Source organism: Meriones unguiculatus, chromosome 6 (genome assembly GCF_030254825.1).
Source record: "Meriones unguiculatus strain TT.TT164.6M chromosome 6, Bangor_MerUng_6.1, whole genome shotgun sequence".
NCBI classification, from domain to species: domain Eukaryota; kingdom Metazoa; phylum Chordata; class Mammalia; order Rodentia; family Muridae; genus Meriones; species Meriones unguiculatus.
Genome location: NC_083354.1, coordinates 30,092,183 through 30,116,070, shown reverse-complemented (window position 1 = coordinate 30,116,070; position 23,888 = coordinate 30,092,183). Strand labels below are relative to the sequence as shown.

Sequence of the window (23,888 nt, the reverse complement as noted above, 5' to 3'; positions counted from 1 at the left end):
GGGCTGGGAGATGGATGGTGAAGATTTTGAGACAGTGTAAGGAGCATATCTGCCTGGCCCAAGGTAAATAACACAATTATAAATCTAACAGGTGTCTGTGTCTTATTATTTGTGATAGCAAGTTAGATTATACCACTGTGATAATCATAGGGCAAATAATAATGAACATTATATAGCCCAAAAGTCATTTTTTATTTACTACAACTATGGCTTTATTCATAATAGCCAGAAACTGTAAACAACCTAGATGTCCCTCAACAAAAGAACAGGTAAAGAAAATGTGCATTTACAAAATGGAGTATTACTCCATTAAAAAATGACATCATAAGATCTGCAGGTAAATGTATGGAACTAAAAAAAAAAAATCCTAAGATAACCTAGAACTTGAAAAATAAATATGGTATGCATTCACTTATAAGGGGATCTTAGCCATTAAGTAAATGATAATCAAGCTGCAATCCATAGAAACAATCCATGTAAAAAGGAGGGGTCTGGGGCAGCAGGGATCTCGATAGGAGAGGGATAGGAAGAATAGATTTTATAGGCAGATTGGGGGTGGGTGAGGATGGGGTGGGGTTGGCTAGAATTGAGCACTTGGGGTGTGGTGGTGTGGAAGCCTAGTGCAAAATACGCCAGGGCAACGGTGGCACATATTTGTGGGAGCAGATAGATGTTTTCCAAGTGAGGTTTGATGCTGGTCTAGAAATAACGTGGTGTTTTGGGCTTTCAGCTATCAGGAAACTTTTTTTTTTTTTTTAGTCTTTGAACTGGACATACGGTTCCTGTGTTTCTCTGGCTAGAACAGCACAGAATGAAGTTTTATTCTGCAGGAGTGTACACCCCAGCTGTCCTCTCTATGGACTGTTTCATCTATGTAAGGGTAGAAACTAAAGGTGGAGAATGTGCACAGTAATGGGATGGGTTGTCTGTGAAGGTACAATTGATTTCAGTCCTGTAGGAAAAGCTGCCTCTCAGCCGTTGTTTTTTGCTCTACTGGACAACAACTGTTTTGCGCTATTAACAAATACCAGTATTCTGGATTTCTCACGTGTGTTCAAACACTCTTCTTTAAAAAGATAGAGTATAGTCACATCATTGTTCCTTTGCAATTCCTTGATTTATTACAGGCCAGAAGCACGTGCTCCGTTGTGGGCAGGGCTATGGGCTACATTAAACCCCTAAGGAAAGTGGTCTTCCTAACTGCCAGTACTTTACTCCTCCTGGGCTTAGAAGATCATCTGATATGGTGGACGAAAAGTGCTCCAACCATCACCAGGTCTATAATGGATCAAAAGTCGGACAAACCAGCCCAACAGGCAGCTTCTGCGTCACTGAAATTCAAACCCTGGCCTTGAACCATCCCGAGCTCCTTTTACCACTTGCCGCTTTTAGCCTTCAGCCTCCCTACAAGTTTCTGCCTCAACCGTAATGACAAGACTTCCAGGTAAGTAGAATGTGCTCAAATCAGGAAAGCCTGCGCAGAGGGCGGGGCCTGGGCGGGGCCTGCCCCGGGGCGGGACCGGTCTGGGGGCTGAGTCAGCGCCACCGCTCAGGCTTCTGGTCCTTCCTCCTTGGCTCCGCCTCTCCTGTCTGTGTCCGCGGCCTCCGCTTCACATAAAGTTGTTGTTTCGCCAACATGGCGGCGCCCATAGTGACTGGCCTGCTCTTGTTCGTGTAATGCTCGGGCAACGAGGCAGAGGGTTGTTGCAAGCTTGAGCACAGGTAACCGCCTGCCGGAGCTCAGGAGGGTGAGAGGCAGGCCCCGCTTAGCCCCAGTGGCTGGGGTAGGAGTTGAGAGTCCCGGGACCGTGCAGTTTTCCAAACTGGGCAGAGCTCCGAGATTTTAGTTTACAGGTTCTTTCAGCTATGGACCTGACAGCTCCGGACACCTGCTGGGAGAACGCACATATTCACAGGGCTTTGTGTTCGAATTCTCCTCTACTACTCGCCTGCCCCAGTTGTCTAGATCTTCACTCCGGGGTTGGGGGTTTGGACCCAGACAAAGATCATACAGTAGTTCATCTTTGGGGTACCCACAGTGTATGAGGACCTGCAGGTCCTCAGAAGTCTTCTGGATCTCTCATAGGCTCACAGCTTACACAGAAGGTGGAGTTCCAGATAGGAAATAATTTGCCTGCGGCCCTGCAGGAAATCAGAAGTAGCATTTGCTTATTAACATTTGTGTTTTCAGGACATGTTTTTACAAGACTTGTTTGTTAGGGTGAAGTGTGTGTTTAGTTACTTGTTTTGATTCTTTGAGACCGCGTCTTGCTGTTTATTCCAAGTTGTTATGAGCTTGCTGTGTAGTCCAGGCTGATGTTGAACTAACAGTCTTCCCCTTCAGCCTTCTAAGTGTTGGGAGCCCAGGCATGTACCCACCCACTGTGTCTGACATACCTTAGTTTCCCTCCTCCCTGCCTTGTTTGGCTCCCCCGACCCCCGAGAAGAGTTTTATGAAACTGGCCTTGAACCTCTAATCCTCCTGATTTTAACTCTGTTCTTGCATATTTTTTTGGGAGCACATGGATGCCTTTGTGTGTGTCTCCCTGTGTTCTTGTTCTTCACCTGTTTCCTACCATTGCTTTAGGTTTCTGTATTTATGATCATCTTTTTGGGCCCATTTCTGAGGCCCTTATATTCTCAATTACTTTAACCATCTGTCCCATGTAAGGTGAGGTCAAGTCAAGGTTGACTTGAAGAATATTGGGGGCAGGGATTTGGAAAGAGGCAGAAGAGAACATTCCAGCAAGTAAAGAAATAAGATGAGGCAGCGCTACGGAAGAAAGGGTCCAAGCTAATTGTAAATGTAAGATGTGAGTCATATTTTCATTCATGTATCTACACCACCCTCTACTAAAATGGCTGCTTTTGATGCCATGAAGGGGCGATGCCTATTAGGACTTCCATGGAGAGGGACTTGAAATGACCCAGAGCTATGCCTAGGAAGAAGAGAATAGAGTTGAGACCTAAAAGTTCTGTAAACTCATAGGTATGAGTAAAGACTATTTGTTCTTAGTGTATTCCCCTAGTGAATAAGAATCTGAGGGTGATCTTGGGCCTATGCCTAAGGGTGTGGACTTTATTATTTGCACTGCTGGGTATGGAACTAATCAGTGGCCTCAAACATTGGTTACTCTACCACTAAGCCATATTCAGCCCCCATTTTTACAGGATTTATTTGTTTTATTTTTATTTGGTACTGGGGCTTAAACCCAAGTACCAAGGATATGATGAACATCTGTTATATATGCTTAATCTTTGGATTTTCTTAACAGATCTGTTTTTGTTTTGTTTAAGATTTATTTTTAATTATGTGTCTCTGTGTGTATGTGCACATGAGTGTGGTTGTCCATAGAGGCCAGAGGCATCAGATCTCCCTGAAGCCAGGGCCATAGGCAATTGTGAGCCACCCAGTGTGGGTGCTGGGAACCAAGCTGGGATCCTGTGCATCTCTCCTGCCCCTTGTTTGTTTGTTTGTTTTAAAGTCGGGGTCTTGCTGCATAGCCCAAACTTCCCTGAAACTGATGGTAGCCCAGGTTGTACTGGCACTCCTGGCAGTCCTCCTACTGCAACCTCCCAAGCTCCTGGCATTCAGGTGTGAGACATCAAGCTGCTGTTCCTGCTGCTCCTCTTGCTTCTTCTTCTCCTCCTCCTTTTGTTTTTTTGAGACAGTGTTTCTCTCTCCCTCGCTGTCCTGGACTTGTAGACCAGGCTGACCTCAAACTCAGAGAGGTCCTCCTGCCTCTGCTTCCTGAGTTTTGGGATTATAGGCGTGTGCTACCACCACTGGGCTGACATCAAGCTTTTTAACCCCCCATGCATACATACATTGCTAAATTGCTTCAGAGAGGTGTTCTCAATTTACATTCCTAGTAGTGTATACAAACAATTATTTTCATTAAAACATTTTTGATAAGCAAGATATTTTTATTTCTTTGATTAATTGTATAGTTGATTTTTTTTTCATGTTTCTTAGTTTTTGTCTTCTCTTATCCTACCTTCATCCTCATCCTCCACCTGCCATCCATTTTTCTGGTGATATGGATTGAATCCAAGGCTTTGGGTTGCTAAGCAAGTACGTACCACTGAGCTGTACTTCCATGCCTACACCTTAACCTATTTTGAACATGTTTTGGGGTTCAATTCTCATATGTGAACTCTTTGTGGAGTTGCATAACCTTTTGTCATTGTAGTTTGGGACAAATAATTTTTTTTTTAGCAAATTGTTTACTCTAGCAATTTGTTTATATTTTTTCTTTTTCTTTTCTTTCTTACAACAGGGTCTCACTTATGTCTCAGGACATAAGATTCTCTTGTTATAACCTCTTTAGTGCTGAGATTACAAGCATATCTCACCCTACCAATTTATACATTTCTGGTATACAATATTTTATGGTTTTGGAGTGATTAACTGGTACCTTAAAAAAACATCCTTATTAGCTAAGTTTCATGGTGTGTGATAACTATAAGCATAACATTTGGGAGGCAGAGGCAGGGGGTCAGGAGTTCAAGGGCATAAGTGTCTGCAGTGCTAGTTCAAGGCCAGGTTGAGCTGCTTGAAAGCCTGTCTCAAATTCCTACTTCCCCCCAAAACATTGGGACTTATGCCAGTTTGTGATTGGAGGTGGAGCTCTAATTTAAAATTTTCTCAAATACATTGAATAATCAGTCATTTTCAGAGCTGGCTGTGGTGGCACACATGTAATCCCAGCCCTGAGGCGCCTGAGGCAAAAGAATGGAGAACTGGAGGCCAGCCTGAGATATGTATGTTGAGATTCTGTTATTCTTATTTTTTATTTTTTGGGATGTACATATGTGCACAAGTACACACATGGAGTCCAGAGGTCAATGTGAAGTGGTTTTTGTTATTTAATTTTGTGTGCGTTATTTATCTTATGTGTATGTGTGTTCCTGAGTGTATGTCTGTATATCATATGTGTGCAGGAAGCCTTGAAGGTCAGGAGAGAGATGGGGTCCCTTAAGCTGGAGGTATGGAGCTGCCCTGAGGGTGCTCTGTCGGAGCTGTCGTACTCTTGTACAATGAGCCATCTCTTTAGTCCCCAGTGCTAGATGTTTTTTTCAATCTTTCTCTGCATTAGTTTCTGTGATGGGGTCTCTCTCTGAAGCTCCATGATTGACTAACTTGCCTGGTCAGCGGGCTCCAGGGGTCTTCCTGTTTCCACAACTGCCACCACAGTACTGGGGACACAAACATGTGCGCTACCTTTGGGCTTTTTACATGGCTGCTGGGAATCTGAATTTAGATCTTCATGCTTACGCTGCACAGACTTTACTCACTTGCCACCAGGGCCACAGAGATAGCTTCCTGTCACTTCCTAGTCTGCATGGGCTTTTTTCTTTGTGAACTTTAATTACATTTATCTATTTGTTTGTGGGCACGTGTGCCATGACCACTGGACACAGCTTTCAGGAGTTGGTTCTTTCCTCCACCTTGAGGGTCTCAGGGATCAAACCTGGGTAGTGAGGTCTGGTGGCAGAGCCTTTACCAGCCCTCTTTATGGCCTTTAAATTCTTATGTATACTTAGATCTGTTTTAATGTTTTCTAGTTCATTGGTTTAAGCAAAGGAGAAGTTATTAGAGAGCCTGGTGTAATGCAAGGGTATTTTTCATCCAGAAGAGAGTGTTACTGTGCATTCATATTGCTCCTGCTGGAGATTACTCATTGACATTTTTATCTGTCATGATGGGTAATCAAGTCTCAAAATATAACAACAGCAGTTCAGGTCAACTTGTGTTTATTTATTTTTTGAAAAAGATTTAATTATTATATAGCATTCTGCCTGCATGTGTGCCTGCACTCCAGAAGAGAGTACCAGATCTCATTACAGATGGTTGTGAACCATGTAGTTGCTGGGAATTGAACTCAGGACCTTTGGAAGAACAGCCAGTGCTCTTAACCTCTGAGCCATCCCTCCAGCCCCAATTTGTGTTTTATTATCCTATTTTATTTTCTTTTTTCTATTTTTTTTAAAGATTTCTTTATTATTTACCCAGTGTTCTGCCTGCATGGTGCCTGCACGCCAGAAGAGGGCATTTATCATATTTTAGATGGTTGTGAGCCACCATGTGGTTGCTGGGAATTGAAATCAGGACCTTTGAAAGAGTAATCAGTGCTGTCTGACTACTGAGTAGTCTGAGCCATCCCTCCAGCTCTATTAAATCCTATTTCTATTTATGAAAGAGAGTAATCCAGAATACTCTTCTTAGGTACTGTCTAGGAAAGAAGTGTCACATACCTGTCTAGGTGCCGTCTGCTGATGGACAGTCTTTGGCTTATTAGAGTAGTTTTTGAATGTTTGCTTAGTAAGAAAACCATAAAATTTCTAACACTCGTACATAGTTGTAATAATATAGAAGTCTATAAAAAGAAATGTAATTGCCTTCCTTATATAAAGTTGGCCGTATGGAATTGCTAATAATTAGCCAACTTCATGTAGTTCAGTCTAATTCCTAAATAGTCATATTTACCTATTTTAAAATATCCAAACCCAACTGATGGGGGAATTTCCCTCTCTACCCTCCCAGTCTGTCACTTACTGTAGTCCTAAAAGAGTAAGAGGCGTTAAAAATGGTGGGACTTGGTATGTCAAGAACTTGTGCAGATGAGCTTATAACAGCCAGCGCCACAGTGCCATGTTATGTGAGGGTGAATTCCCTTTTAGAACCTGTAGCAACCCTCCTGGCAACATTTGATCCAGTGCCTTCATGTAATAGGCCAAACCCTAGTAGATACGGAAACAGTTTTCAGAGAAGCAGATGATTGATGCCAGTTTGGGATGCCAGGTTTTCTTATGTTTCTCTTGTTTTTGAAAGGTCTTTTTACCTCTCCTTTGCTGTTTTGCAAGAAGAAAATTTAGGGTGTTTCTTTAGTACTACATCCTAAATGTTTGATGAAATCTCACGTCAGCTCCTTTAAAAGGGATAAAGCAGGAAAGTTCTTCATCAAGGCCGTTTCTGCCATTTCCCTGAGGAGGAAACTAGTGAAGTTTCAAGATTAAAATCTGAATCCAGGTGGTTACCATGCTGGACTCTACACAGTGTTTTACTCCAGGGTTATGTAACAGTGCCACTCTGTGTTATGTTTGTTTGTGTGTTACCTGCTTCTCTGTGTATATATAGTTGCTGTGAGAGAACACACTTTGTCTTTTGTTTTTGCAGGGATGGAACCCAGGGCTTTTCTGTGTCTTAAGTGCCTGGGACTCTCTGTTGCTGTATCTGCACTTCCTGGAACAGTGTGTGGACCTATATTGTTCAATGATATAATGGGTTTCAGACTAGAGGCTTTCAATGTTTTAAAGTCTAGGCATTTTAGCTGGGCAGATTCCCAGCCAGCTTTCTAGCGTAGCCTGACTAATCCTGCCACTACTTCTCTGTTCCTGCTCATGTCTTTCCTTTCACTTCAGTGTTCTGCTGGCAAATCTTCCACCTTGTGTTATGCCCAAGTCTCGTGGACCCCAAAGACCACCGAGGAGCTGATTCCAATGCAAATGTAGTAGACTCTTTTATTAGAAGCTGGAGCTCAGGCCCACACTGTCACCAACCAGCAGTGTAGACTGTAGAATTCCAAGCTCAGGGGGAGGAGGGTTTTTATTGGTTTACATCGAGATTTGGGAAATTATAGCTTAGCAGTTACACAATTGGGTGACATTCAGCAAGGGCAAGCTTGTTACAAGGTGTTTGTGGCTAATTAACATTGAACAAGCCATCTATAGACCTCAGGAATATTAGATATTTCTGTGCCATGAAAATTCTACCAGGTCGGTGGGCTGCCCAGCACAGATGCCCTACTCTGAGAAAAGATACTTTCCATTCTTGTGGTTACCTCCAGGTTATTTCTTGGGTAGGGAAATTTATTATCTTCTTCCTGTAACTGGTAGTTCCTGATGACTTTTGGAGGAGGTCAGGCCTGGTTCTCTCACTTGCTTTTTTCTCCCAAACCCTCTTTCTGCCCTGAAGTTCTGCCTTCTCCCTCTTGCCTAGCTATTTGCCAACAGCTCTTTATTAAAGCCAATCAGATATAATTCTAGATTGATTGCCTTTGGCAGGTGAGGAAGGAACAAATATTTACAAAATATAAGATCTGTGTTGGGGAATGGGCATTCGACTCTAGAGGACTTCTCTGTCCCAGCTAGTTCCCAAATAATTGAGACGGACTTTTTTTAAATTATAAAGGCTGCAAGGCATCATAACTGGGCAGGCATCAACCTTCTAAGCTTTTTTGCTATTTCCTAGCTACACATCCCAAGTTATTTGCCAAAATTGTTCCTGTCTGGGCTGCTCCTGTTCCATCAGGCCAGCCCTCATGGCCACATGCTCATGGTCCATTCTGCCACTTGTTGACTTCCTTTTCTCTGGCTTCTCCTCTTGGTATCTCTTCTGCTTCTTCTCTTTCTTCCTGCCTCTTCCTTGGGGTCTCTGAGACCCCAAGCCCGGGAACCTAAACGCTGCTTACTCATCTTCTGCCCAGCTACAGGTTGTCAGTTACTTTATCTAACTAGTCAGAGAATATTAGCAGCAAAGTCACACAAAGTCACATACATAATTTGTTATGTATGAGAATGCACTCATCTGGTCAGCAACCATATCTTGGGGGCCAGTAATTAGCATTAGAATACATAGCACCAGACCAACCCCCAACGCCGGTTATAAGAACAATACCAAGATCTGGGCTAGTATTCTTCTCTCTACAGGTACAGTAATCAACAATTGAATACATAAAGACAACCTTCACACAAAGTACAAAAGATCACCCCAACAATTTGGGAAATGAATATAAAGTTTTTTAACTAATGGTTATTTCCTGGTTTAGTCTATAAGGTTTGTTGAACTCACACACATAAATATAAAATATGTGTGTGTGTGTGTGTGTGTGTGTGTGTGTGTGTGTGTATGAACAATGTTAATTTTGTTCAGAATTTCTTGTCCTTCTGGGAGTCCTGTGTTTGGATCCCTTCTGGTATTTGAGTACGGGGTTAAGTCAAGATGAGTTCAGACAGACAGCAACTGATATGCTGAACAAACTCTGGAGGGAGGGGCTCCATCATCTCCTGTGCTGCTTCGAGATTCTGTAGCAAGTGGCCCTGTGTGGCTTTCCTTTGTTTCCATGAGGGTTTTGTGTCATTGGTGTTTGGGGCATGGATTACCTTTATGTTTCCTAATGAAATGTTTGTATCTAATTCAACGGGACTTCTAAAATGTTCTATTAGGAAATGATTGCCAAAAGAAGAGAAGCAGCTGACAGGCAGTAAATGCTGGGCTGTGTTGATTAGAAGGACCAATCTTGAGAGAGTTCTGAGTGGTGCATATAATGTCTCTTGTCCTCTTTTCTAGGGTCTTCCCTCCTGAAGAATGGCATCAGTTCGTCAGAGGCTGAGTTTTTATGTCTCTCCTCTGAACAGGCAGCTAATTTGTGGGCCATCTGTCATCCAGTGGGAAAGAAGAATAATTCTAGGGTGTTCCAGATGTATTTACAGTGCCACAGGGAAGTGGCCGAAGGAGTACACAGATCGAACAAGAAAGGATGTTGAGAAGTGGTGGCATCAACAGATAAAGGAGCAGGCATCTAGAATTTCAGAAGAGGACGTGAGTATCCTGAGGGGCAGCTGCTCTCTTTGTTGTTGTTGCCAAACACCTGACAAGAAGCAGCTTAAGAGAGGAAGATTCTGTTGTGATTTACAGTTTAGGGAATAACTGTAAATCCATCCTGGCAGTGTGTCAGGTATGTGAGGTGGCTGCTCACAGTGTGTCTGTAGATAGGAAGCAGAGAATGGACTGGAAGTGGGGTTAGGCTGTAGAACTTCAAGGCTCACCTCCAGTGACCACTTCCTTGTCAAGGTTCTGCCTCCTAAAGCCTCTACAACCTTCCCAAACAGCATGGCTAGCTGGTGACCAAGTATGCAAACACATGGTCGTATAGACATTGCAATTGCAAACCACATTAGTAGAGAAGAGGAGTTAAGGACTCTGGGCTCACACTGCTTGGTTTAGGGTGTTATTGGGTGTATGGCCTTAAAGCAAATTATGGAGTCTCTCTGCTCTTTCATTTTCTTACCTAAAATGGAGGGTGATAATAGCACTCATTTGGCTCCCAGGAGGATTGTTGAGAGGAGAAAGGAGGTGATACAAGGCACAGAGAAGTTTCCAGTGTAGTCGATGTGCCCATGTTAGTACTGTATGTGGTGTGTGATAGGCAGCCCTAGAGTCCCTGCAGCAGATATTCTGTGGTGTGTGATAGGCAGCCCTAGAGTCCCTGTAGCAGATATTCTGTGGTGTGTGATAGGCAGCCCTAGAGTCCCTGCAGCAGATATTCTGTGGTGTGTGATAGGCAGCCCTAGAGTCCCTGTAGTAGATATTCTGTGGTGTGTGATAGGCAGCCCTATAGTCCCTGTAGCAGATATTCTGGCGGAGCTTTGACAGGGGAAGCTCGACAAAACAGAAGTTCCAGCACGTGCTGGCTCCTTTTTGACCCTTTTGTAGTAGGGTGGCACACAGATCTAAGAAGTCATATGTGAGATTGCCTCGGGATCTGCCAGGAAGTTGTATGAGAAGAAATATCTGCCCCTTTCTGCTGTGGACTTGGCTCTGCCACTTGAGCATCATGGTCTGAGGAGGGAGGCCAGCCTGTTCTTGATGTGATCTGAAATTAGGGTCCAGCCTTCAGTGTCTTAGTAGATCAGTGGACCTTGGCTTCTGGTCCCAGTCCTCTACCCAAATCAGTTGTATCATTCATATTTGGCTGTCACTGATTTCTTCACAGTGTTCTCTGCCTCCTGTTATAATTGGGTCAGAGAAAGTACTAGAACACTTTCATACTTACATCTTGACTTTCCCTTTGTAACAGCAGCAACTGTTGTTAAATTTGTGGAATTTATTAGGTGGGGCCAGAGGCAAGGAGTTGAATGTCCTGCAGCTGACACTGTATTTGACTTGCCTTTTCCTGTCTCCTGACTTTTACTGGATTCACACTCCTTCCTTCTGAGAGTGGGAGCTGTTTATATTCAGCTGGAAAGTGGTTTTGGCATTGTTTTGAAAGAAGATTTGGAATTAAGACTATAGTATAAAATAAATGAACACTAAAAAAGAAAGTTGAGTAATTTACAATGAACACTGGCCTTCCCCTTAACCCCCATGATTCTCAGTTCCTTACATTGTTCATCTTACAGATTTGTTTTGAAAATGAAAAATGTATCTGAACATTTTTAGAAGACTTCTAAACTGGTGATCGATAGCTAGATAGACAGACAGACAGATAGATAGATATCAGACAAAATCATGTGCTGTTTTGTCTGGGACTGTGAACTTGACTGAACACTGGTGTATATGGAACTTAAGAATTCACCTCACATATTAAATACGTTTGAAATCCACCTAAATGAGTGTTTAGAAGCCAAGTATATTGCCACCATCATCAACCACCATTAAAACAAACAAACAAACAAACAAACAAACAAAACATAAACCCCCCACAACTTCCATTTTGTGAGCATGTTATCATGTACCAGGTACCATTTCCATCTGTTGAGTTACTTAATATTGGAACAGCCTGAGAGCAGGCATTATCCTTATCTGGAGAGTAACACTAAGGCCCAGGTAATGTGCCAAGCTGGGACCCACTCCATCCCCTGAGAGCCCTTGCTCTCTGGAAACTCTCTGTATCAGTCATTACTGGGGAATGATGAGCATGGGAAGGCACAGGGATTTGTCTGAGGCCTCATAGCTCATGGCAAAGTGAGGGTCAGAGCTGGAGGCCCTGCTCGTGAGGACTGTTACAGCTTCAGAGAGCAATCCCCAGAGAGGCAGAAGTCATACTCTAAATCACAGTCTGATGGAAATAGGGACCAGCTTTTAAAAGCCATCCTCTTCCCATTGCTGGCATTTGTACTTTCTCTTAAAGGTTTGAATTCCTGCACTTTTATATAATTATGAAAATTTCCCTTTCAGTCAGATTCCTACTCAATTATAACACAAACTCCTGTCATTTCTTCTCTCTTTTCCACCTCCAGATGATAGAACTCATTTCATTGTCACAAAGGAAAATGACTTAATTCACACAGAAAAGCACAAGGCAGGGACAGGCAGTAGGCTGAATATATTTCTGCAAAAATAAAAATGTTCATGAATATCAAAGACTTACTAGCATTGCTTTTCTGTATATCTCTTATGAACTCAAGTTTGGAGTTCAGCTTTGCTAGTCTATTGTGAGTTATTTGATGTTGCCATTAATTTAAATTAATGAAGATTAATTTAATCTTCATTGAATAAGCATACAAAAAAAGGAGAGGCTAGTGAAGAAGCTGTGTATAGAAAATATTTGGGCAAGGTTGTTAATTAATATGATATAATAAATAATACAAAAAGATAGAGTGATTATAATAGAAGAGAACAGTTTTTATATAATAACTTGAAAGTCAAAAACTAGAAATAGGCCAGGTGTGGCACAGGCCAGAAGTCCCAGCACTCAAGAGGCCTGAGGCCAGCCTGGGTTACAAAGCAAGTCCCTGTCCCAGAAAGCAAAAAAACCCTACAAATATATACGTCGAGGATTTTTTTTTTTTAATTACTTTTCTAGCTCCCAAAGAGCATGATTACAATTTTTTCCTATAGCCCTGAAAATTCCCAATGAAAAGCTATGGGGTCTAATGCACTGCAGGTAGGAGAAAGGGCTTTGTAAAGGCAACCGTTTTGTTTCTGCACTCTGTAAAATGAGCTGTTTCACCGTTTGGAAAGGATTTTCTGTCATTCACCTCTTCTTTCCCCAATGCCAGGGATAAAGTCTGTGAGCTTGTACAGGCAAGGCAAGCACTGTATCATGGAACTAACCACCAGCCCGACCTGTCTTAAAGGCCAGGAAGCCCCTAAGTATATGCCAGCCTTGCCTTCAGGGCCTTCTCACTCATGGAATCTCCCATTCCCTGCCTGCCACTCTGTTTATTTAAATCATTGTCACCCTTCCAGTGGTACAGAGGTTGCTTTGCTTTCTCCAGATTCCAAGAACTTTAAAAAGAGTTCCCTTCTCCAGGTGGTGTTGCCAGTCTATTTACCTTGGTCATTTCTAGAGGATGGACAGAACAAAGAAAAGTTGTGCCTTGCATTTTTGTGGGCTGTGGGTAGTGGTTAGCTATTGCTTGTGGTTTTGATAAAGATTTAAAACTTTTGCTGAAGTTTAAGAACTTGGCAAGAAGCTGGCCATGACATGGTGACATACACCTGTAATCCCAGCATTCTGGAGGCAGAGGCAGGAGGATTGCTTCAAGTTTGAGGCCACCCTGTGCTACATAGCAAAATCTTGTCTCAAAACAAACAAAACCCCCAAAATACCAGTTTGCTGCAATCTAGTTTGCTTCTCTGTTGAAGATGAGTATTAGTTATTTTTGTTGTTGTGATCAAATACCAGGCAGAAACAAGGTAAGGAAGAGTTCTTTTTGACTCACGGTTTCAGAGAATACAGTCTGCCATGAGAGGAAGGCAGTTGATGATATTGCATCTACAGTAAGAAAGCAGAGACTCATGATTCTGCTGCTCATCTTACTTTCTCAGTTCAAGGCCCGAGCCCACGGAACAGTGCCACTCACGTGTGGGCTGAGTCTTCCCACCTCAGTTAACCCAGCTGACTGACATGCTTCCCTTGGCGATTCTAGAACCTGCCAGGCTAACAGTTGGTATTAACCATCACAAGTAGGCTCTGTCCAACATCAGTTATGAAAACATTAGCCAACAATGTTTAAAACATCAGCTTCCAAAGTAAATAAATAAATAAAATGAGATAAAAAACATCAGCTTCCACATCTGTACAGGGAAGGGTATGAATTCCTGTCTGTGTTTGTATTTAGTGCTTTGGTGCTTTGGCAAAGCCTTGCTGCCTCCTAAAGCTCTAGGAAGAAGAAGAGACCAAAAAGGGAAAGCCAGGGGGCCAAAATTAATAATAATGTGGCTGTAGATGGCCCGTCCTCATTGGGCACACGCAGCAGTTACTTGTCACTCTTCTGTTGCAGGATATTTGATCCCATTGTGAACCCTGAGACTGTGAACTGTAAAAACCTGTCTTTTGTTTGGTGTGGCTCTGCCCTAGCACACATCTTTAATCCAAGAACTTTCTGTATACAGGATTTAATAAAGTTAACCCTAGGTCAAGAGGTGGAACAAGAAACCAGCTGACAGGGATTAACAGAAAGGAAGGACTTTGAGAGGAGTATTTAAGACAGCATGGAGAAGAAGAAGGACACTTTAGCTCTTGGGCTTTTAACTGTTGGCTTTTTCCTCTTGGGCTGTTGGGTGAGCTAGCAGGCCTCTTCCTCCTGGGCCATCAGCTGAGCCAGCAAGCTTTCAGTATTGCTCTTTTGGCCCTTTCCTTTGGGGATGTGAGCTGAGTAGGAAGGTCAGCTGGTGCTTTCTCTACCTCTTTGAGCAGGTAGGTTTTCACCCCAGCATCTGGCTCCTGGGTCTTCACTGGTAGAATAGAATGGTTGGGAATTTCTTTCTGGATTCCCCATGGCAGAATTTGAGGCTCAGTTAGGGGAGCCTCCGGTTACCTAGACAGGGTTTGTAAAGTCTGCGTGGTGGGGGTGGGTGGGGGAGAAGGCTGTGTCTTTGGTAGAAGATGCTTCCTTAGAGGCCAATTAGCATTCATTTAAGAGTTACCACTGTCAGTTGGGCACAGTGGCGCATGCCTGTAATCCCAGCACTCTGGGTGGCAGAGGCAGGTGGATCTCTGTGGGTTTGAGGCCAGCCTGGTTTACAAAGTAAGTCCAGGACAGCCAACACCACACAGAGAAATCCTGTCTCGAAAAACAAAACAAAAAAGTTACACCGTCATGTTGGTTGGCAGGGAGGTGAATCCTTGGGGCTGTGCGTGCAGCATACAGCACTTGCCGAGCATGTATGAGGGCCTCAGTTCTGCCCTCAGCTCTGCAGAACTTTCCACAAGCCCCAAAGATGTCAGGTCTCCTGTAAGTGATCAGCTCTGTGACTAGATGTGTTCCGCTGGACCCTTGTTCTCTGATGTGCACAAACCCTTGACAACGTTTGCCATCCTGCCAGTGGAAGACTGAGGGTGTCCAAATGAAGCAACCTAATGGGACTCCTGCCCTGTCTTATTTATAGTCAGATTTGTAGATTTTTTTGTGTTCTTTATGTTGCTGCTACTGGATTCTTGAGAATATATGACCTTGGTCTGTGTTTACCTATTTGTCACCACTGGGAAGCAACCAGTGCTGTTCCTTCTGTGGTTGATTCCCTCATGGTTTTTCCACTTCATCCTCTTTTATTGGAAGAGAAACTCAGAGGGTACTGGATAGACTTCAGGACCCAACTAGTGCCTGGAGACCTGGTTGTCAGCACTGGATCCTAGGAAGAGACAGCCACGGGGAGCTGAGGAAGGGACTCCAGTTTTGGAGATTTCTGTGTAATTCAGTGTCTTCTATTTGCATAATGTAGATCTCTGTGTTAGAAGCTCATTTGGAAAAAGTCCTTTAAGACCTACATAGAAACTGTTTGTGTAAAAGGAGAAAAAATTAAAAATACTAGGCTAATTAGCCCTTAGCACATTGTTTTCAACTATTGTGGGTATTCTTTAGCTTAAACCATGATCTCGGAGTTTTGGAGGTTTTAACATTTTTGTCAGTTTACATAATGAGAACAGGTTTATTCTTTAAGGAATTTTTTAAAATGTTAAATTATTACTTTGAGTAAAGTGTTAAAATATCAGTACATGCAGAACTTCCAGGAAATATGTAACAAATACTTTCTGTCATCTTTTGTCACTCTTTCCTAGAAATTAAAACCAAAATTCTATGTGCTCTCCATGTTCCCATACCCTTCTGGCAATCTACACATGGGCCATGTACGTGTCTACACCCTCAGTGACACCATTGCACGGTTCCAGAAAATGAGAGGCATGCAGGTAAGGACAAATGCTTTTTTGCTCCATACAGGAGTGCAGTGTGGTAATGTGTGTTCAGGATAATGAAGAAATCCGACTGTAGTTAAGATTGAAAGACATCATGTGTGAACATGGACAGCTCAGGTTTTTTTGTGTGCAGAGATGCCTTGTGACGAAGCATTGCAAGGTGAACCTGGAACAGCTGCCAGGGTGGCTGTCAGGTTGGGGATGAACATGGCGTGGGCTCTGGAAGGCAGGAGCAGACGTGGCTAACACTGCTCTTTTCTCAGGAGGAGCTCCCCTGGAAGCAGTCACTGTACAGTGAAGCCAGTGGTTTAAAAAAGGAAAAAAGATCGATAAGTGCTACATTCTGGCCAGCTCTGCACCGCTATAGAAAATACCTGAGATGACTAGCAAAAAAGAAAGGAGGCTTGTTGTGGCTCCTCGTCTTACAGATACAGTACATGACTAGAGGGACTCAGCATTTAGGCCTCTCCTGATGATATTGGAAAACCGTGATGAAGAGCACATCAGAGCACAACTATTAACCAATGGCTAGGAAGCAATAGGGGGTCAGGGTTCCCAGGGTTTTCTCTGTGCGTGCAGCATACAGCACTTGCCGAGCATGTATGAGGGCCTCAGTTCTGCCCTCAGCTCTGCAGAACTTTCCACAAGCCCCAAAGATGTCAGGTCTCCTGTAAGTGATCCAAAGACCTCCCATGAGATCTTCCTCTTTCGGTGAGTGCCATGGGGGAATAGACCCAGAGCTTCATACATACCAGGCATGTGTTCTGTCTTAGAGCGTCATCCTTAGCTCCTCTTCCTAATTTTATTTTGAGACAGGGTTTCACTAAGTTGCCCAGACTGCCCTTGGACGTAGAATCATTCTGCTTCAGCCTCTGGAGTAGCTGGGAGGCTCGTGCCAGCAGGCCCAGCTAGTCCCTCCGGCTTGAAGATCCCACCATTGTTCAATAGTGCCATCCTGGGGACAAGGCCTTTAATACATGGGCCTTTGGGTACATTTGTGATCCAAACTATAAAGCTGTATGTGGTAACATATCCTGTAATCTCTCTACTTGAAAGGTTAAGGAGGAGAATCAGTTCAAGGCCAGCCTTGGCCGCATTATGATTTTGGACATCATAAGAGATTTGTTTCCCCTTGTTATTGGATGTTTTTTATATTCTCTGATGAACACATATTTATTTTATAGTGGGAAAAATAAAATTTTATAGGAAAAATATTTGGGGAATAATGACTGTGGGGAATAGGAAAGAATTCCCTAAAGAGGAAACATCTTATTTTATTACATTTATGTTTTGGTAGGGGTCACATGCCATGGTGCACATAGAGGTCAGAGGACAAACGGTACAACTCTGTTTTCTTCCATCCTGTGGGCATTAGGGATTAAGTTTAGGGTTGATGGGAAGAATCTTTATCTGCTGAGCCATCTCACTGGCCTCGAGGAATGACTAGTCCTGAAAGACAAATGAAACTTAAAGGAGAAATGAGGATATGGCTCCTCCTTGGCTGATGTGGGTCAGTCACTGTATAGTTGGTTTTTCTTCTTTTTTTAAAAAGATTTATTATTTTCCTGAAATTATGTTGATGTGCATGTTGATATGCATGTATGTGCATAGGAGTGCAGGTGACTAAGGAGGTCAGAGGTATCAGATTGTTTTGGATCTGGAGTTCAGATACAGATGCTGAGAACTGAGCTCAGTTCTGCAAGATCATTAAGTGTTCTCAACCACTGAACCCCAGACGATTAGCTTTAACTAATATGACATAATCTGGAATTGCTCGGGAGGGTAATCTGAGTGATTGTCTAGACTAGGTTGGCCTGTAGGCATGTCTACAGGGGTTGGCTTGATTGTATTAATTGAGGTGAAAGACTTGCCCACTGCTGTTGGCATCGTTCTCTAGCAGGGGATCCTGGACAGTACAAGAGTAGAAAAAGAGTTGAGCATAAAATAGGCATGAATTCATTCTCTGTGCTCTTGATTGTGGATGTGAGAACCTGCTTCAAGTCCCTGCTGCCTTGATTTCCCCTGCAGCAATGGATTGTACCATGGAACTGCGAGCTAAAATAACCTATTCTCCCCTGAGTTGCTTTTGTCAAGGTATTTTATTGCAATAACAGGAAATGAAGCCAAGCACAGTCCCAGAGCTTTCTCTTTGGTCTTTAGCAACATGGTGTCTGTGAGATAGTGATGGGAAAAAAAAAAACCCAACCATTATATCTTGCTTAACCACCCACAGAAAAGGGGGGGGGGTAGATTGTGAAGGGCCTGAGTATGAGATGGGACCAGACTACCAGGATTCAAATACAGGTTGTATGATCTCTGTCCACTTAGTCACCTCTTCAAGTCCTAACTTCTGTGCAGCTGTAGGGTGAGAATAAAAGTGTGTTAGTCAGGGTTCTCTAGAGTAACAATTTTAGAGTCTTCATGTATAGAATCAGGATTTATTGGAATGATTTACAGGCTGCATGTGGTCCATCTAACCCAACAATGGCTGGCTGTGAACAGAAGGTCCAAGAATCCAGTAGTTGTTCAGTCCACAGGTCAGGCTGTCTCAGCTTGTCTTCAGTGTAGGCTGGAACCCTGAAGAAGTTGGCTGTAATGCCGATGATGGAAGGGACTTGTGAACAAGGTAAGGAAAGCAGGCAAAGAGCAAAACCTTCCTTCTTCCGTGTCCTTCAATGCCAGGACAGGGTAGCAACTAAGAGGTGCCCTACAGCAGCAGTCCTCAACCTTCCTAATGCTTTGACCCTTTGATACAGTTTTTCATGTTGTGGTGACTCCCCCAACCATAAAACAGTTTTTTGTTGCTGTAATTTTGCTACTGTTATGAATCATAATGTAAATATCTGATATGCAGCCCCTGGGTGCAACCCCTAGCTTGAGTGTATACCTGGCAGTAGACAGCATTGTAATCAGAGGAGACACCAGTAGGCATTTAGGCAGTGACTTGCTTGTGCCTTCAGGACCACAAATAGTTACTTCCCTTTGGCCTAACAGGAGGCATACAGTTATTGGCAGGTGCCTACTGTGAGCGAGAACCTGCTCCACCAGCTCCCAAGAGCTGTACATGTTTCTGCCCAGTTCTGCATATTGATCATCTTGGTAACTGGAGAGCTAGTGTGGTGGGAATCAACAAACCAACAAACTGGGATATTTTGTTTTGTTTGATACAGTGTCTCTAATAACCCAGGCTGACTTCAGAGTTGCTAGGTGATCAAGGATGACCTTGACTGTTTGATCTTCTGCCTCTATCTCCTGAATTCTAGGAATATAGGGATGTGCTTCTATGCCTGGGACCAAACAGGGATTTTTCATGTGAGAGCCAGTTGTTAGATTTACTGGTACACCATTGGCCATTGCTGTTATTAATGTGTTAGGCCCATGCACATGGCATCCTGCGCTGCCTAGGCTTTTAGGAAGGCTACGTATATCCCTTGAGACAATTGGTTGGAAATTTTTTGTTGGCAGAAGCAGTATCCCTTAAAAATGAGGTAATTTATCATATGCTTGTCGCCTGAGAATGAATAGGTTTATATTGCTGAACCCAGGGGTTACTGTGAAATTTAAAGTTAACAGTTATTTGTCATCCTGGTTTAGGAAAGATATTTTTCTCAGATACTGTCTTACACTATTTCTTAAAAAGAGGCAGGGCAGAGGCTGGAGAGGTGGCTCAGCAGTTCAGAGCACTGACTGTTCTTGCAGAGGATCCAAGTTCAGGTCTCAGGACTCATGTGGCTCACCATAACTCCAGTTCTAGGGAACCTGGCACCTTCTCACAGCCTTTGCTGGTTCCTGCACCATGTGGTATACATGTACTCTTACACATACCTATAAATAAAATTTAAAATCTTAAAAAGAAAGGAAAAAGACCGAATTGATTGTCTCTTTGCCTAAAGTATAATCTTCCCCCCCCCCCTTTTATTCCCAAGTATATAACACAGAATCTTGCACATGCAAGTAATGTGTGCTGTCAATGAGCTACACCCCTGGCCTTTCAAAGTGTAATTCTGTAACTAACTTTCAACTGTATTTGTCTTTTTAAAAATTAAGCCAACTTAATTTGATTAGTGCACGCAGGCTTCAGGCACATTGCTAAGCTGGAGCATTTAAGCAAAAGCATATTATTGGTGACAGAGTATAGGGAAGCCTGCCAGCAGATAGGTACGTGAAGGGGTGTTTGTGGGAGTCTGGTTGTCTTGGATAGGATAATGCATATCAAAAGAGGCATATGAGGAGTCAGGACCTTGCAGGCAGCTCAGGACCACAAAATAGGGGATGTCTGCTACTGTAGCTGAAGTCTAAAGTCAGAGCGGACAACTTTGACCCCTGCTACTTTCTGAGGGACCCTGCATAATCACTTAGCTTCTCTGACTCCCACATGCCTCACTTCCTCCAGGCATCTAAGCCCTGGATTCAGTATCCAGAGAAGAGAGGGTGGAGGGAGAGAGTGACAGCAAGAGGTGGGAAGGGAGAAAGAGAGAGGGAAAGAGAGGGAGGGAGGGAGAGACAGACACGGAGACTGATTTCTCCACAGGTTGCTATAAGGTCAGATTAGGTAGTGCAGTATGCCACGTGTCTGGTACATAATACATCCCTTAATAAGTGATAGCTGTAATTATGACTTATACTGATGGATTTGCTCTCAGGAAAGTGATTCAGCTTCATTTAGTCAAGGAGTCCCTATAGTCTTCTGCTGGGAGCAGGCTGCAGGGCTGCCCTAGAAGCTGCTGCTGCTCACTGTTGCCAGTGATTCCTTCTGTTTGCCCACTGCCGGGGTCTGGGCCTTTGATTTGAAACTGTTGTTTGTGACTAGGGTTGGTATCAGTGTCTTAGTCTAAAGGAACAGGAACAGAACTGCTTTTATTTGATTGTTGGGGGGATTTATTAGATTGCCTTAGAGTTCAGCTAGTCCAACAATGGCTGTCTGACAGTGGAAAGTCCAAGAATCCAATAGTTGTTCAGTCTGTGAGTCTGGGTTAGGGTTAGGGTCCCTACCCTAAGGATAAGCATATCTTAAATATGTGCTAGAATCCTGAAGAAGTAGTCTCTAATGCCAGTGAAGGAATGAACTTGCCATCAAGAGCAAGGGCAAGCTGGCAAAGAGCAAGGCTTCCTTCTTGCATGTCCTTTATCAGGCTTCCAAGTGTGGCCCAAGTTAAAGGTGGATCTTTCTACCTTAAAAGATGTGGATTAAAACCAGGTGACACAAGCCTGTAATTTCAGCACTCAGGGAGGCAGAGGCAGGTGGATCACTGTGAGTTTGAGGCCAGCCTGATCTATGAAGTGAGTCCAGCACAGCCAAGGATGCATAACCCTGTCTGAGAAAAAAAGAAAGAGAGAGAGAGAGAGAGAAAGAAAGAAAGAAAGAAAGAAAGAAAGAAAGAAAGAAAGAAAGAAAAAAGATGTGGATTAAAGGTGGGTCTTTTCAAATGATTTACATGAGAAAATTTCCTCACAGGTATACCCAGTCAGTCACTTGGGTTTTAGTTAATTCCAGATGTAGTCAAGATGATGACCAAGAAGAGCCATTTTCTACAATCAGCAGGTGTGCTGAGTTGTTTCTTCCCCTTATTTTCTTAGCTAATCTGTTCAAGAAAATACTCATTGTAAAATTATTTTGTTTTTAATGTGTGTAAATGTTTTGCCTGCACTTAGCTATGATGTATACCACCTACATGCCTGTTGCTTTTGGAGTCCTCAAGAAGACATCAGATTCCTTGGAACTGAAGCTATAGGGTTGTGAGCTGCCATGTGGGTGCTGGGACTTGAACCTAGGTCATTTGGAAGAACAGCCAATGCTATTGACTGCTGAGCTGTCTTTCTAGCCAACTCTATACAGAAAATATTTATTATAGTTATTCAGCTTTTCAGTTTTCTTTTTATAACCATTTAAACAATATTATTTTATCTATGTATTTATGTGTATGGGTGTTTTGCCCGCATGTATGTCCGTGCACTGTGTGCTTGCCTGGTGCCCAGGGAGGCCAGAGAGAATGACAGATTCCCAGCGACTGGACTTAAGGTTGGACTTAAGGTTGTTAGCCATCATGTGGGTACCAGGAAACAAACCTACTAGTAGCTTCCCTAGTGCACTTAAGCTCCAAGCCATTTCTCTAGCCCCTTAGTAATGACTCTTTTTTCTGGCCTGCTGTCCCAAGCCTCCTGAAGCCACAGTCCTTAATGATGTATACAATATTTTCATAGTAAATGTCTTCATGTTCACCTCTGTCTTTCCTCCCCGGTGTCTCCTTCTCAGAGTATATGCCATGCAACCCTGTAAGTAAGTCCTTACCGCTCAAGGCCCACTGAACCTTCCTCATACTGTAACTGTCCTTTCTGTAGCTCACATTTATCAGCACCCACAGGCTGATAAATAGACTGCCTCAGATGAGCTCACGGGCCCTCTGCTCAGTACTATTTTAACTGCTCGGGGACAGAGAAAGTCCCCCTAGCTCCCTTTGTTAGTAGCAAGTCAGCTGTTTAATGGTTACGTGGAACCCACATTTTTATTTTAACACGCTACAACTTTACAAGACCCTTTGTTTGCAGCCAGGCATGGTGGTGCACACCCATCCTCACAGTGTTGGCGACCAGTGGCAGGAGGAATGTAGTAAGACCTTGCCTCAGCTTTAACACAGCGTCAGATAAAAGCAGTGTGCTCTTACCATGAGCTGATCCGATTCACCACCTCTCCATAAGGTGGCCACGCAGATAACATAGTGTCCTTGGGTTAGCAGTATTTTTAGGATCATCACTGAATGTGAAAAGTAGACATTTGAGAACCAGATAAAGACATTTTACAAATAAGCCTGATGGCCTAGTTTTAATCCTCAAAACCCACATGAAGGTGGAAGGAATCAAGTTGATAAAGTTGCCTTTTCACCTCCACGTGCACTCTGTGGGGTATGTGCCTTGTTGTACCCTCATAACAATAGTGAAAAAGTTTAAGCGAGCTTTTGAAACAGGACTTTGTTTTGACTGTCCTGAAGAGTGACACAGAGACTTATTATATTTATTATACACTTAGGCACTATAGCTGGGCAGATTCTCAGCTGTTCTACTCTGACAATACTGCCACATGGCCCATTACTTCCCAGTCTTTAGTCCCTGAACTTGTTTCTTCCTCCATGTCCGGCTGGCGACCTCCTCTACCTCCGATTCCTCTTCAGAGTCCCTTTCTCTGGGAAGTCCTGACTGTCCTCTCTTGCCTTAACTCTTACCCAGTCAGCTCTTTATTTAACAGTCAGAGGTGTTGGAGAACAATGTTTACCGAGGTGGGTGATGCTTCACAAAATGACAATACCAAAGTCCAGCCTGTACTCAACTCTCTGGGTACAGGAATCAGCATTTGAATAATACCAAGACAGTCTTTACACAGTGCACAAAAAGACCAACCCAACAAGCACTGAAAGCTGGCAGGGAAACTGGGTCCCCAAATTTGAGCCGAAGTGTGAAGCGTTTCCCATGCCGTGCAGCACTTGAGCATGTTCCGTAAATGCTTCTATAACGGCAGTTTTCTGCTGAGTGTGCTAGGCGGAGGTAAGGCTGGAAGTGTCCACATTTTGAAAGCGTGGTCGAGGTAGCTGGGCCAGGTTTTGTACATGGTGGATGGATGCCATTTTTTTTGAGCCAAGTGTATATGGCTGTCCAGGTTTGGTCCCAGGTCACACAAACACGTGAGAAGAGACCTGAAGCTCTTTAGCTGTTGACCTAAACCACAGACATGTGTAGACTGGATGAGCACTGTGCAGGTGAGTGAGTACGAGGTAGTTTGTGGTGGTAAATCAGAGCAGTGATGTTGCTGCTTTACCCAGAGGTGATGAGCAAGAAAACCATTCAAACCTGTAGGACACTCATGTGTGGTACACACCCCAGAAATTCCAGAACTTACTAGGGTAAGGCAGGAGGATCAAGAAGTAAGGCTAGTCTGGGCTGCATGAGATTCTGTCTCAAAAGACAAGCAAA

At 43.4% G+C, this 23,888-nt stretch overlaps 1 protein-coding gene across 2 annotated transcripts in view; it reads left to right on the top strand.

Annotated features, from left to right (window-relative positions):
* Window positions 1–1,426: 1,426 nt before the first annotated feature.
* Lars2 (leucyl-tRNA synthetase 2, mitochondrial) overlaps window positions 1,427–23,888 on the top strand; it is a 104,744-nt gene continuing 82,282 nt past the window's right edge. Inside the window, exons 1-3 of one of the 2 annotated variants that reach the window (XM_060384995.1) lie at window positions 1,427–1,444; window positions 9,353–9,604; window positions 15,792–15,920. In XM_060384995.1, the coding sequence (XP_060240978.1) occupies window positions 9,371–9,604; window positions 15,792–15,920 (363 nt within the window). In that variant the 5' untranslated portion in view covers window positions 1,427–1,444; window positions 9,353–9,370. Of the gene's footprint in view, window positions 1,445–1,594; window positions 1,723–9,352; window positions 9,605–15,791; window positions 15,921–23,888 lie in introns of those variants that run through there. The other variant, XM_021646552.2, reaches the window with a different exon arrangement.